We start from the raw sequence: 12,979 nt of genomic DNA, 5'->3' as shown, positions 1-12,979 counted from the left end.
AACGCGACCCATCCTTGGCTCCCACCGCGCCGCCATCACCAACTCACTGGCTCATGAAGGACCTGACACTCTTCAAATTGCCCAGTGACCCTTGTTTTCGAAATGCTGAGTCACTATGGGCCTTTTTACCTACTTTTCTACTTCCCAGAGGCCTGATCTTCAGCGAGGATAAGATGGAATAGAGAAGTTGAAGGTACCAGACGTGACACCCTCACCGTAGATCAGTGACCCGTGTTGTTGAAAGGCTAAGTCACTGTGGCCCTTTTTATCTCAGCTCCCGGAGGCCTAATCTTGCCGGAGACGTTTCAGTGAAGATGAAATGGAATTGAAAAGTTGAAGATACCAGGCCTGTCTCTTACTCTCCGCGTTTCTCCCCTTCCCTGCCTTTCTGGGACCCCGGTGACCCTTGCTGTTGAAAAACTAAATCACTGTGTCCCTTTTATTCTCCCTCTCCATCTCTCTCTCCTTCTCTCCAGCACTCAAGGCCTAATCTTGCGAGAGACGTTTCAGCGACAAGGATAAAATGGAATAGAAAAATTGGAGATACTGGTCCCCGTGTCTCTGCGTCTCCTCCTCCTTCCCCCTGGCCTCCTTCTCCCCTTTTTCCCTCCTTCCCTTTTTCCCTCCTTCCCTCCCTCTTTTCCCTCCCCGTCACTTTCCATTCCGAGCGTCGCGTACTTCCGGATCCTTTGCAGACTCCAGCTTTAAGAGAATCCAAATATCGTGTTAGGAGACATGAAGTGACGTCTGGGAGCACGCGGGTGTCTCCACATTTATACTGAGAAATCTCCCAATAAATCATGAACTCCTCTCGACCTTCATGAGTTCGGCGCACTGCACGATCATGACAGAGAGGAGAAAGAATATACCAAACACAGGAATAAGTTAATGAAAGAGAAGAGAGGATAAGGCAGTGTTTCCAAGGTTTAGATAAGGAAAGCTAAGGGAAGGGACACAATATATTAGGTGGAGGAATAGGTGAGTGAGGAGGAAAGTCGGTAATAAGACGCTTTTCCGAGGAATGAAAGGGAAAGCTGAGGAAAGGGAAACGATATACCAGGTAGAGGAAGAGGACACACGGATAAACTGAAGGCAAGAGAAGCAAGTGAGCAGGAGGAGGAGGAGGAGGAGGAGGAGGAGGAGATTAAGAATATTAGGAAAGGAAATCATAGAGTAATAAAAAGGAATAGAGAAGAAAACGATATATAAGAAGAAATGAGAGAGAGAGAGAGAGAGAGAGAGAGAGAGAGAGAGAGAGAGAGAGAGAGAGAGAGAGAGAGAGAGAGAGAGAGAGAGAGAGAGAGAGAGAGAGAGAGAGAGAGAGAGAGAGAGAGAGAGAGAGAGAGAGAGAGAGAGAGAGAGAGACAGACAGACAGACAGACAGACAGACAGACAGACAGACAGACAGACAGACAGACAGACAGACAGACAGACAGACAGACAGACAGACAGACAGACAGACAGACAGACAGACAGACAGACAGACAGACAGATAGATGAGAAGAGACGAGACGAGACGAGGCGAGACGAGACGAGACGAGACAAAGATGAGACAGACAGAAACAAAGACAGAGAACAGGGAACAGGAACAGACATACACACATAGAGAGAGACAGATAAGTAGGTAGATAGACCAGGCGACAGGCAGCAGACAGACAGAAGGGCAAACATAGGGCAGAGTAAGGATATCAGATGAAGGGAGATGAAGAGAAGAACATCCCTAAGGAGAGGGAAAGTGAGAGGACAAGGAAAGTGACAGACAGTAGAGAAGGATAAGTAGGGGTTAGAGAGAGATAAAGATCGTGTATGGAGAAGCAGGAAAAGAGGAAAAACAAGGATAAATGAAAAAAATAAGGGAGAAAGAGAATGTAAGGAGTGGAAGAAAGTAAAGGAGAAGAGTAGAGAGTAGAGAAGTAAGAGCATGCAGGAGTAAGAGAGTAACTGGAGAAAGAGAGAAAGCAAATAGTGAATGAAAGACTATGTGTGGAGCAACAATAGCGAAAAAAGAGAGAAAAGAGAGAGAAACTAAAGGAGAGCGGAGGTAATAGTATGCACGGAGGAACGGAGGGATAAATAATGGAGAAAGGATAAAGACGAGAAAAGAAAAGGGAAGAGAGTACAGATTAAAAGAAGAAAGGAGGGAAGAGGAAAAGGAAGAGCATTGAGACACAGAAAAAAAAAAGTATTGGATAGAAGAAGGAAAAAGAGGATCACTGGGAAACAGAAGGGTAACGAATAAATGGAAATAATTATGAGGAAGAGAAGGAAGAAAATATCACGAAAAATTAGAAGATAGATTGATAGAACATAACATAGAAAAAGAAAAAAAACGGGAAGAAGAGAAGGAAGAGGAGGATCATTAGGAAACAGAAAAAGATAGATAAAGAACAGGAGAATATTAGTAGAAGAAGGAGAAGAAAGACCATAAAAAGGAAACAGGAAGAAAAAGGAAAAGGAGAGGAATAGAGGCCAACGAACGGTTATAATGAATAAGAGGAAAAGAATATCAGCAAGAGGAAGATTAACGAGAAACAGAAAATAGATAAATAGAAAAAGAATAGCAGAAGAAACAGGAGAAAGAACATAACAAAGGAAGCACGAAGAGAGGAAGAGGAAGAGGAAGAGGAAAGGAAGCCAACCAACATTATAAGTACAGGAAGAGAAGGAAGAAGAGAATTACTAAGAAACAGAAGGAATAAGAAAAGAATACCAAGAGAAAAAGGAGAAAGAGGATAACAAAGAAAGCAGGAAGCGAGAAAGAGGAAAGAAAGAGAAGAGGAGAAGAGGAAGAAGAATAGGAAAAGAATAACAAGAAAAAAAAAGGAGAAAGAGGATAACAAAGGAAGCAGGAAGGGAGAAAGAGGAAAGAAAGAGAGAGGAGAAGAGGAAGAAGAATAGGAAAAGAATAACAAGAAAAAAAAAGGAGAAAGAGGATAACAAAGGAAGCAGGAAGCGAGAAAGAGGAAAGGAAGGAAAGCCAACCAACATTATAAATACAGGAAGAGGAGGAAGAAAAGAATTACTGAGAGACAGAAGATGGATAAATAGATAAAGAATAGCAGGAGAACGAGTAGAAAGAGCATAACAAAGGAAGCAGGAAGAGAGGAAGAGGAAGAGGAAAGGCAGGAAAGCCAACCAACGTTATAAATACATCAAAACTTCACTCATGGCAAAACTTCTCGGGTGATATTTTGGGTATTGGATCCCGGACCAGCCTCGGGAAGGGCGCCGTCACCTAAATACCGAAGCAGGATTCCTTGCCGCCCGGGAAGAGGAGGCGGTGGCGGTGGGAAGGCGTCAGGGCACTCTCTCTCTCTCTCTCTCTCTCTCTCTCTCATAGTTTTACCTCCTATTTCTTTCCTTCTTATATTCATTGGTTAATCTTGGTGTTCTTTCCGCACCTTCTCTCTCTCTTTCTCTCTCTCTCTCTCTCTCTCTCTCTCTCTCTCTCTCTCTCTCTCTCTCTCTCTCTCTCTCTCTCAGGCGACAGACATCTTGGCACAAGTTAAGAGCGCTCTCCTAGTCCCGCTATTGTTGACCTTGGCCGTGACCTTGAGGGCGTGTGTTGCGTGGCGCCGCGGCACCTCAGCAACACACAGGACTGCTTCTCTCCCTCCCACTCTCTCTCTCTCCTTCCCACTACCTGTCTCTCCCTCTCCCTCTCCCTCTCCCTCTCCCTGCCAACACCTGTAGACGCTCTGGGCTCCAGGCACGCAGGCCATGTCGTCAACACGAATTTCAGGCTTATGACGCAACGAAATAGTTAAGCCACATAAATTTCACGCCTATGCTTGGGTTGAGTTGCAGAGGGCAGCTGTCCCGTGCACCAGCTGCCGCCACCCAGGCAACGTGAGAGGCTGGCTCGCCGCCCCGCCCTTCCTAAGCTGTTCAATATGAAGAATCCAGTGAAAAAGGCAGGAAGGCCGCTGCCCAGGAGGCTGGCAACACACGCGACTTTCGACGAACACTAGCAAATTTAGCCCAAATAGTGAGTGTAAACTAATACACGCGCGCAATTCAGATTCATGGTATGCGGTTTGTGCTGAAAAAGTGACGCACGAGACTTTGAGCTAACCAACGCCGCCAGACTCGCCAAACATATTTTTATTCGAGGAGTATCACACAACTTCATTCTAACTCGTGTAATGTGAGGCATATAAAACACACCACACGGACACCAAAGATGCAGTGCACAGAGTCACTGGCACTTGGCTAAACGTTATGAGCCTGCCGGTGACAACTGCTTGTATTGATACTAAGGGCGGCGGCAAAGCGTCAAGGCAGCGCCACGCCCCAGGGATACAGGACACAGGCAAGGCGGGGTCAACACTCACCAGCCGTGAGGCGGAAGGGCCTCGTGAACACTTCCTGGCGGGCCACCTGCTCCTGGGTGCCCCTCCTTCTGCCGCCTCTCCTGCCTGTGGGGAGGTGAAGGGATGAGGGACGCTGCCAGGTTTGGAAACAGAATAATAATAAAATATATATGCATATTCTCTCTCTCTCTCTCTCTCTCTCTCTCTCTCTCTCTCTCTCTCTCTCTCTCTCTCTCTCTTACCGTTGGAGTCGGTGACAATGATGGTCCTGCTGTAGGCTGCAAACTCGGTATCATTGAAGGGTGCGGGCCGTCGGTGAAGGCGGCGCGTGTGGCTGGCGGGCGTGGCGCCGGCTTCGCTGCTGTCCCCATGGCGAGCAGACGGCCAGGCGCGGCGATGGTGGCGGTGGCGGTGGCCGCGGCGGTGGTGGTGGCGGTGGCCGTGCACGGGGCCGTTGGCATCTTGGAACATTGGCGTTTTGTGGCGAAAATTGTGATGGCGCGTGGTGGGGGAGGGTGGCGGCGGCGGCTCCAAGAGGGTGGCTGCCTCCGCGTCATCGTTAGGATAGTCATAATCTACGCTCTCAGCACTCTCGTTTACAGTCGCCTCTTCCTCTTCTTCCACATCTTCCTCTTCGCTTATTTCTTCCTCCTCCTCTTCTGCTTCTTCCTCCCTCTCTTCTACTTCCGTCTCTTCATCTATTTCTTGTTGGTATTCGTTTTCCTCTTCCAACTCCTCTTCCTCGTCGTCTTCCTCTTTTAATAAATCTTCGTCCTCCTCCTCTAATATATCCTCCTCCTCCTCCTCCTCCTCCTCCTCCTCCTCCTCCAGGGGCGTAGTGTAACTGTCGTTGTCGCCGTACACGAGCTTGTAGAAGTTGTAGAGCTCGCCGGTGTAGAAAGGGTCGCTGGTCTCGTTAGCGGGTGGCTCAGAGCTGTTCACTAGGCGGTACACCTCCCCAGCGTGGGTCACCTCTGCATGCAGTTCATCCAGGGGCGTCTCTACCCTCACGATGCACCCTCGTCCCCCGCCCTTCACGATGGAGCCGTGGCGGTGGTGGCGGCCGCCCTTCTTCCTGACGAGCCTCCCTGCTGTCTTGTTCTGTTAGGAGGGAGAAGAAAATGTCAGTCTTTTCTCCTCTATCAGACATTCAGTTCAGTGTAATGTTATATGAAATAACTTTAGGCAAGGGGAGGGACCATTAGTATTTTCTGCTCTGTCAGACATTCAATTAAGGACATTATTGAATTATATGCTCTTTTCGCCTTCAATTTCTACCAATAAAAATGAAAACCAAATGTCGATTCAGGGATGTGTAGAGATTCTATCATGATTATACTCTCACAAACGCGTAAAAATTAGCGATACACTAAACTCTCGCGCCATGATATCAAGATACAACACTCCACATCGCAGCTTCACGCACTTTTTCTTCAGAAACTGGCAGTGCAACTCGAGCTCCGTGGTGTTGAGTGTGTGGCAAGCAGGCAAGCAGCGGCCAGGGACGAGCTGGACGAGGTAAGCTCAGGCAAGTTTAATGAGGAGAGCTAATCCTCGCTGTCCAGATGGCCTCTGATTTATTAACGAGGCTCATGATGCGTGTGTGTCTGTGCCAGAAACTCTTCAACATGGCTCGCCGCTTGTACTGGGAAGTCCCTAACTTTCTATTATGTAATGCCATTACTACTCCTGCTGCTGCTGCTGCTGCTGCTACTACTACTACTACTACTACTACTACTACTACTACTACTACTACTACTACTCCACTGCTCTACCACTACTACTGCTGCTGCTGCTGCACACTGCTACTGCTACTACTACTACTACTGCTCTACTGCCACCACCACCACCACCACCACCACCACCACCACTACCACCACCACCACCACCACCACCACCACCACCACCACCACCACCACCACCACCACCACCACCACCACCACCACCACCACCACCACCACCACCACCACCACCACCACCACCACCACCACCACCACCACCACCACCACCACCACCACCACCACCACCACCACCACCACCACCACCACCACCACCACCACCACCACCACCACCACCACCACCACCACCACCACCACCACCACCACCACCACCACCACCACCACCACCACCACCACCACTGCACCACCACCACCACCACCACCACCACCACCACCACCACCACCACCACCACCACCACCACTGCCACCACCACCACCACCACCACCACCACCACCACCACCACCACCACCACCACCACCACCACCACCACCACCACCACCACCACCACCACCACCACTGCTGCCACCACCACCACCACCACCACCACCACCACCACCTGCTCACCACCACCACTGCTGCCTACTGCACTGCTACTGCTGCTACTGCTGCTGCTGCTGCTACTACTACCACAACACCACCATTTCTACTCGTACTCTTACTTTACTAAGAGAACGTGAAGTGAATTATGTAAAATGTAGAGCACCGGATAAATGCGTGCTAAGGAAGAATACAGATACCAGAAAATACAAGATGCATGAAGCACATATCCATAAATACACAGTGAAGGTAGAAATGGGGCGGGAATAGTGCTTATGGAGTGTGTGGTGGTGGCGGTGGTGGTGGTGGCTGATGGAGAGGATGAGAGACCAGCGGGGTGTGAATATGTTAAGTAGTTTGAGGTGGAAGAGACGTGGCTTTGTGAGTAACAGACCCTTTTTTGCAAGTGTGCCATGAGGATAAGTACTAAGAATAATAAGAATCAAGACAACTCAATGAGATGAGAATATTTCAAGATAAAAAAAAAGTAAAACAATAAAACATAATGTACTGCAGAATATATAAAAATACAGTAATTTGAAAAGAATATCAAGCAAGTTATATAAGAGGAAAAATGGAGATAATGAATAAGAGAGAGTTAGTGAGGATGTGGGAGAGTGAATCATTGAGAAGAGAACATTTCAACATTAAGAGGAAACAAAAATAAACAGCATGGAAGGAAGAGAGCAATAAAGCGAGTTATGTAAGCAAGTAAACAGGAAATAAATATACAGAAAAAGAAGGAGGGAATGAATTAGAGAGCCAGCGAGGGACTGAGAGAATGAATGAGTGAGAGGAGAGCAATTCATGATAAAGAGAAAGTAAAAAATTAGTGCGGGAGGAAGATAATAATGCGCGAGAGGAAGGATAGCAGCAGGTGGCGGGTGTGATTAATGGCAAAAATGACGTGGTGCAGAGGACAGGACGGGACAGGACAAAGATGCAATGCGCCAGGTGTGAGCGTGAATATTCCCAAGCGTTATTAAATGAACGGGGCGAGAGAGTGGCGGAAAAGTATACAGGTGTTGAAGGGGGATGAGAGAGAGAGAGAGAGAGAGAGAGAGAGAGAGAGAGAGAGAGAGAGAGAGAGAGAGACTGCGGGAGATGGAACACTTAAGGACAGATGGTGATGAGTCTTCTGATGCGCGATAGTGAAAGTAACATTCAGAAAATGCTTCGCTCTCTCATCACTCCTATTTTCAAAGGCCACAGAAATTATTAGTTTTCAAGAGTGTTTCTCCTACTAATAATGTAGAAATCTTGTCACTCTGCCTTCCTGCTTCTGTATTTGTAACTTCCTATGACTTGACTTCATATACAAATGAGGTTTCAAGACATTTTTTTTTTCCTTTATCTTGGCTAACTCTCTCGGACCTGCAAGGGGAATGGCAGCGGAGGGGTGGCAGGCATGAGGACGAGGGAGAGGAGGGGGGAATGAAAGAGTGGTGACGGGGATGAGAGGAAGAAGAGTTAGGGGTTGGTGAGGGGACTTGGGTGAGGAGAAAATGGTGATAGGGGTCGATGAAAGGACGCGGGTGAAGAGGGACGGTGATGGGGCAAGATGAGGTGAGGGGAGGAAGAGGGAAGGAGTGATGAGGGTGACTCGCGGTGAAGAGGGAGTGGTGAAAGGACTCGGTGTGAAGATGAAGAGGGAAGCAGTGATGGGGGTGACGGGAGGTGAAGAGGGAGTGGTGAAAAGTGTCGGAGTAATTAAGCTCGTATTCTCAAACACTTCTGTGCGTCACTTCTACTGTTTCAAAGGACTCTATGTAGATCTTCAAGAATGTTTTAATGTGTTTTTGCAGTTCTAGAGGCAGAGTGACAACATTTCTACATTATTAACTAGAGAAACACTCTTGAAAACCCCTCTAATCATCTCTGTGGCCTTGGAAAATAGTCGTGGTAGAGAGCAAAGCGTTTCTGAATACAGCCCTAAAGATGAGGAAGGAGGCAGTGATGGGGATGGTGGGAAGACAAGGCTTAGTGATGGGAGAAATGAAGAGTGTATAGATGGACCGCTGAACTCACCTGTTTGGTCCATCCCGGGCAGCAGGCGTAGACACTCCTGGTCCGCACCTCACTCTTGGTTCTATACAGGGTGCGGTATTTTGTCCTGTGGGGAAAACATAAGGACATTAGAACATAAAGGATAAACACTACAGGAACACAAGGGATAAATACTGCTCAGGGATAGAAAACAAGGGATAGATACTGCAGGGGAATAGAACGCAAAGGATAAATACTGAAGGAACATAAGGGATAAGTACTGCACAGGGATAGAACACAAGGGATAAATACTGTAGGAACACAAGGGATACATACTGCAGGAAGTCATCATATCTACACGTGACAGGCCATGTATACTGTATAAGACTGTATAAGCCGTGCCTTTGTCCATCCATCTACCACACACCCCCATGCACTTGTCTAATCTTCTTTTAAAAGCTTATTTCTTTTTAACTCGGAACTAACAACCTGATTACTGACTCTATCCATTCTATATATTTGAGAACCAGTTACTTCCGATCTCTCTCTCTCTCTCTCTCTCTCTCTCTCTCTCTCTCTCTCTCTCTCTCTCTCTCTCTCTCTCTCTCTCTCTCTCTCAAGCTTGAATCCATTATTTCGTGTTTTACCCTGATTAGTAACCTGAGAATTCTGGTTAAGATAATAGGCACCACTCACACACACACACACACACACACACACACACACACACACACACACACACACACACCGCTGCCTCCATACACAAAGATTCCAGGAAGGCAAGCAGTGCAGCACAACACCCGGGATGCTTTAGAAGGACCATTAAAGTCATTTCCTTTGGAGGTGGAGGTGAATATGTCGGGCGGCGAGTGGTGGCCATTAGAGGGCTCTGGGCGGCATTGTTTCGGTCGGGAAGGGAGAATAGGATGGAGAGCGAAGAGGGGAACGAGGAGGTGGGATAGGGACGAGGAAGTGAGCATGGAGAGGGAAGAGGAGGGTGACTAACGAACACGAAGAGGAGGAGGAGGAGGAGGAGGAGCCGTCAGCAGCAGCACCCGGACCTTTGTTGTCCCGGTAATGGATGGGTCACAAGGACGTGGCAAGAAAGGCAGAAGTCGAGGCTTTGAGATCCAATGGAGGGACACTGGGCTGGAGGAGGAGGGAGAAAAGGAGGAGGAGGAAGAAGAGAAAGGGAGGGGGAAGAGGGGGAGGAAGATGCCAGATTAGAATACAGAACGGTAAGCCGTGTCAGGTTGGCTCGTGAGAAATGACATGCACGCGGCGTTCGAGTACCGATGGGGGAGATGAGTCGCTGTTAACTGAGGCAGCTCGGGGACGAAGGCAAGGCGAGGCAAGGCGAGGCTCTCTATGATGGCTGCCATTAAGCTGAAATTACACTATGCGGGACTAGGCCGTTTAATTCAAGGGTCCTGATGTGGAATGGCTCGGCTGTGTATTAGAGAGAAAGCATTGGGAGTATGGGAGGTGACAGGAATCGAGATTAGAAGGCAGGTTATGACTGACGCCGGACACATGCCAGCAGTGCGAGCGACAGCAGCAACACGAACGATGATTATAACACGAACAACGACTCCAGCGCGAATGAAGGGAGCGCTTACAGTAAAGTATAACGCGGGCGACAACACAAACGACGAGGACAAAACAACGATAACATAGATAACAAACGTGACAGAGACACTGAATAACCACGGATCTATCAATGACGGGAAGAGAGAGAGAGAGAGAGAGAGAGAGAGAGAGAGAGAGAGAGAGAGAGAGAGAGAGAGAGAGAGAGAGAGAGAGAGACAGTTATCCCATTCCCTGTACTTCATTCCTGCTCCTCCCGCACCCTCATTCCCTTTTCCTTCCAATGACACCGAACAAGGCAACGTGGATCAAGAGAAACTGACTCTATCTGACCCATGAACCGGCTTTCCTACCTACGCCCTTCTTTTGTTGGACGCTGACACGGGTTTGATGGAGAGATTAAACAGGAAAGAGTCAGCCAGGGCCCAGAAGTTTGTTCATATTGCTCTCTTGAAATAGAACAAGTTATGGGTAGGTCAGAGTGCTGAATAAGGGAGGGAGAGAGAGAGAGAGAGAGAGAGAGAGAGAGAGAGAGAGAGAGAGAGAGAGAGAGAGAGAGAGAGAGAACGTGTGTGTGTGTGTCTGTGTGTGTTTACCAGGTAGGATAATTCGTTTTGTGAAAAGTAACCCAGTAATCCTGAGGTCTGTGCAGCGAGGACTCATGAAATATGTTAATGAAATCGAGAATGAAAGTCCAACAAACAGAGCCACGCAGCACCGAGATGAACGCAGCCAAAACTCACCACAGGAATGAAGTCAGGCAGTCAAATATCAAAGAGCAACCAGTGCAAAATAATGCAACACTGACGCCCAAAAAGCAAAAAGAAAACAAACTCGCCAAATATTTTAACGCTTTGAGTACCATGACGCGTTTCTATATTCATTCTGGTTACTATTTGGTGATTCCATACAGCTTCAGAAACTTATATGGGGGGATTGAAATAGTGAAGAACGTGGCCATTAATCTTCAGACCTCCATAGACGCTTCCTGATGTCAATAAAGTACTCTAATCGTACACAAATCTCAAGATAAAAATGTGTCCCAGTATCGAAGAGGTCAAGATTCCAAGAAGTAAAAGCACAACAAGAACAGAATCAAGTAATGTAGTCAGAGAGTCAAATATTAAAGAGTAACCAGTGTAGAATAATGTAACACTGACGCCCATCAAGCAAAAAGAGAAAAAACTCACCAAATATTTCAAGATTCGGAGAAGTAAAAAGCAAAACAAGAACTGAGTCACGTAACGTAGTCTCGCATGAAGCTTAAGAAATATTTCATTCACTCGAGGATGGAAAGCATAACAAGAAGAGAGTCACGTAATATATATTTCTGAGAAGCGGAGCCAGACGCAATATATTGGGGAAATATGACTTAATGCTCAACAAGTAATAATACCGTAACATTGATCACTGCTAAATGAACACCCACGAAATATATTAGAAAATAAGAACAAAAAAATAATAATACCAAGGACAGGATCACGTGCCACTGACGTCGATTACAGGAAGTCTCACGAAATACGAAAAAGGAACAAGTCAGGAAACTGAGAATAAAAGAAAAAGCATAAAATTATGTAAAACAGATCTCTTAGAGGCTAAGACTGACGAAACATTTTAGAAAACTGTGAATGCTATGAAAATATAATGTAAAAACTGAGAATATGCTGCGAATATGTTGGAAAACAGATAATATGATGAAATATACTAGAAAAGCTGACAATATGTTGAAAATGTGCTGGGAAACCGAGAATATGATGGCAAATTACTAGGGAAACTGTCGATATGGTGAACAAATACAAGAAAATAAGAATATGCAGGAAAAATACAGAGAAAAGTGAGGAAATGCTGGAAAAAAAACATTGGGAAATCGAGAACACAAGGCAAAACAAGAACAAGAACAAAATCACACAGCACTGAGGTCTACAGAAGCAGCGAAAACACACACACACACACACACACACACACACACACACACACGGAAGCACACCAGCCAAAACAGAAAGATAGCCAGTACAGACAGTCACATTATATCCAGCACAGACAGTCACACAATATTTCCTGGTGGTGGTAGTGGTGGTGGTAGTGGCGGCTGGGGCTTGCGTGAGTACTGCCCATTATTAACACAGGTGCCATCGTGACCTTGGTATGAGTAATGATGAACAGCCGTCTGTTGGCACCGAGTGAATGTGAATGGCCCCGCCTGGCACTCCTGGCCTTGACACCGCCACCACCACCGCCGCCGCCTTGCTCTCCTTCCTTCCTGCCTCAGCTAAATTGAATGATCGTTTTCCACTTACCAGAGAGAGAGAGAGAGAGAGAGAGAGAGAGAGAGAGAGAGAGAAAGAGAGAGAATGGAATAAAGAAGAGAGAGACAGTTAATATCCAGATATAGAGAAAGGAAGTGTATTTTTGTGACACATAACAGGCAGGTAAGTCTACACTTCTTCTCTTTTCTCCTCCTCCTCCTCCTCCTCCTCCTCCTCCTCCTCCTCCTCCTCCTCCTCCTCCTCCTCCTCCTCCTCCTCCTCCTCCTCCTCCTCCTCCTCCTCCTCCTCCTCCTCCTTTTCTTTTCCTTCTTCCTCATCTTTCTTAGGGCAAGACGAGGTGAACGGACCTACCACACTATGACGCCATCATAACCACACACACATATAGACACACACACACACACACACACACACACACACACACACACACACACACACACACACACACACACACTAGGGTTCATTCATTCCCTCTCCCCGCCCCTTTCACTTCTCCTTCCTTCTCTCACG

General features: G+C 47.2%; 1 protein-coding gene across 2 annotated transcripts in view; it reads right to left on the bottom strand.

The window, feature by feature from the left end:
- Positions 1 to 12,979, bottom strand: part of LOC123504734 (multiple epidermal growth factor-like domains protein 6) — a 247,815-nt gene that overhangs the window by 111,337 nt on the left and 123,499 nt on the right. For both annotated transcript variants that reach the window (XM_045255491.1, XM_045255492.1), the window contains exons 3-5: positions 8,658 to 8,742; positions 4,556 to 5,414; positions 4,335 to 4,418 (exon numbers count right to left, since the gene is read on the bottom strand). In XM_045255491.1, the coding sequence (XP_045111426.1) occupies positions 4,335 to 4,418; positions 4,556 to 5,414; positions 8,658 to 8,742 (1,028 nt within the window). The remainder of the gene's footprint in view (positions 1 to 4,334; positions 4,419 to 4,555; positions 5,415 to 8,657; positions 8,743 to 12,979) is intronic.

The sequence above is a fragment of the Portunus trituberculatus genome, chromosome 17 (genome assembly GCF_017591435.1).
Source record: "Portunus trituberculatus isolate SZX2019 chromosome 17, ASM1759143v1, whole genome shotgun sequence".
Classification (NCBI taxonomy): domain Eukaryota; kingdom Metazoa; phylum Arthropoda; class Malacostraca; order Decapoda; family Portunidae; genus Portunus; species Portunus trituberculatus.
Note: the sequence above shows the minus strand (reverse complement) of the source record. Positions and strands in the feature narration are given on the sequence as shown.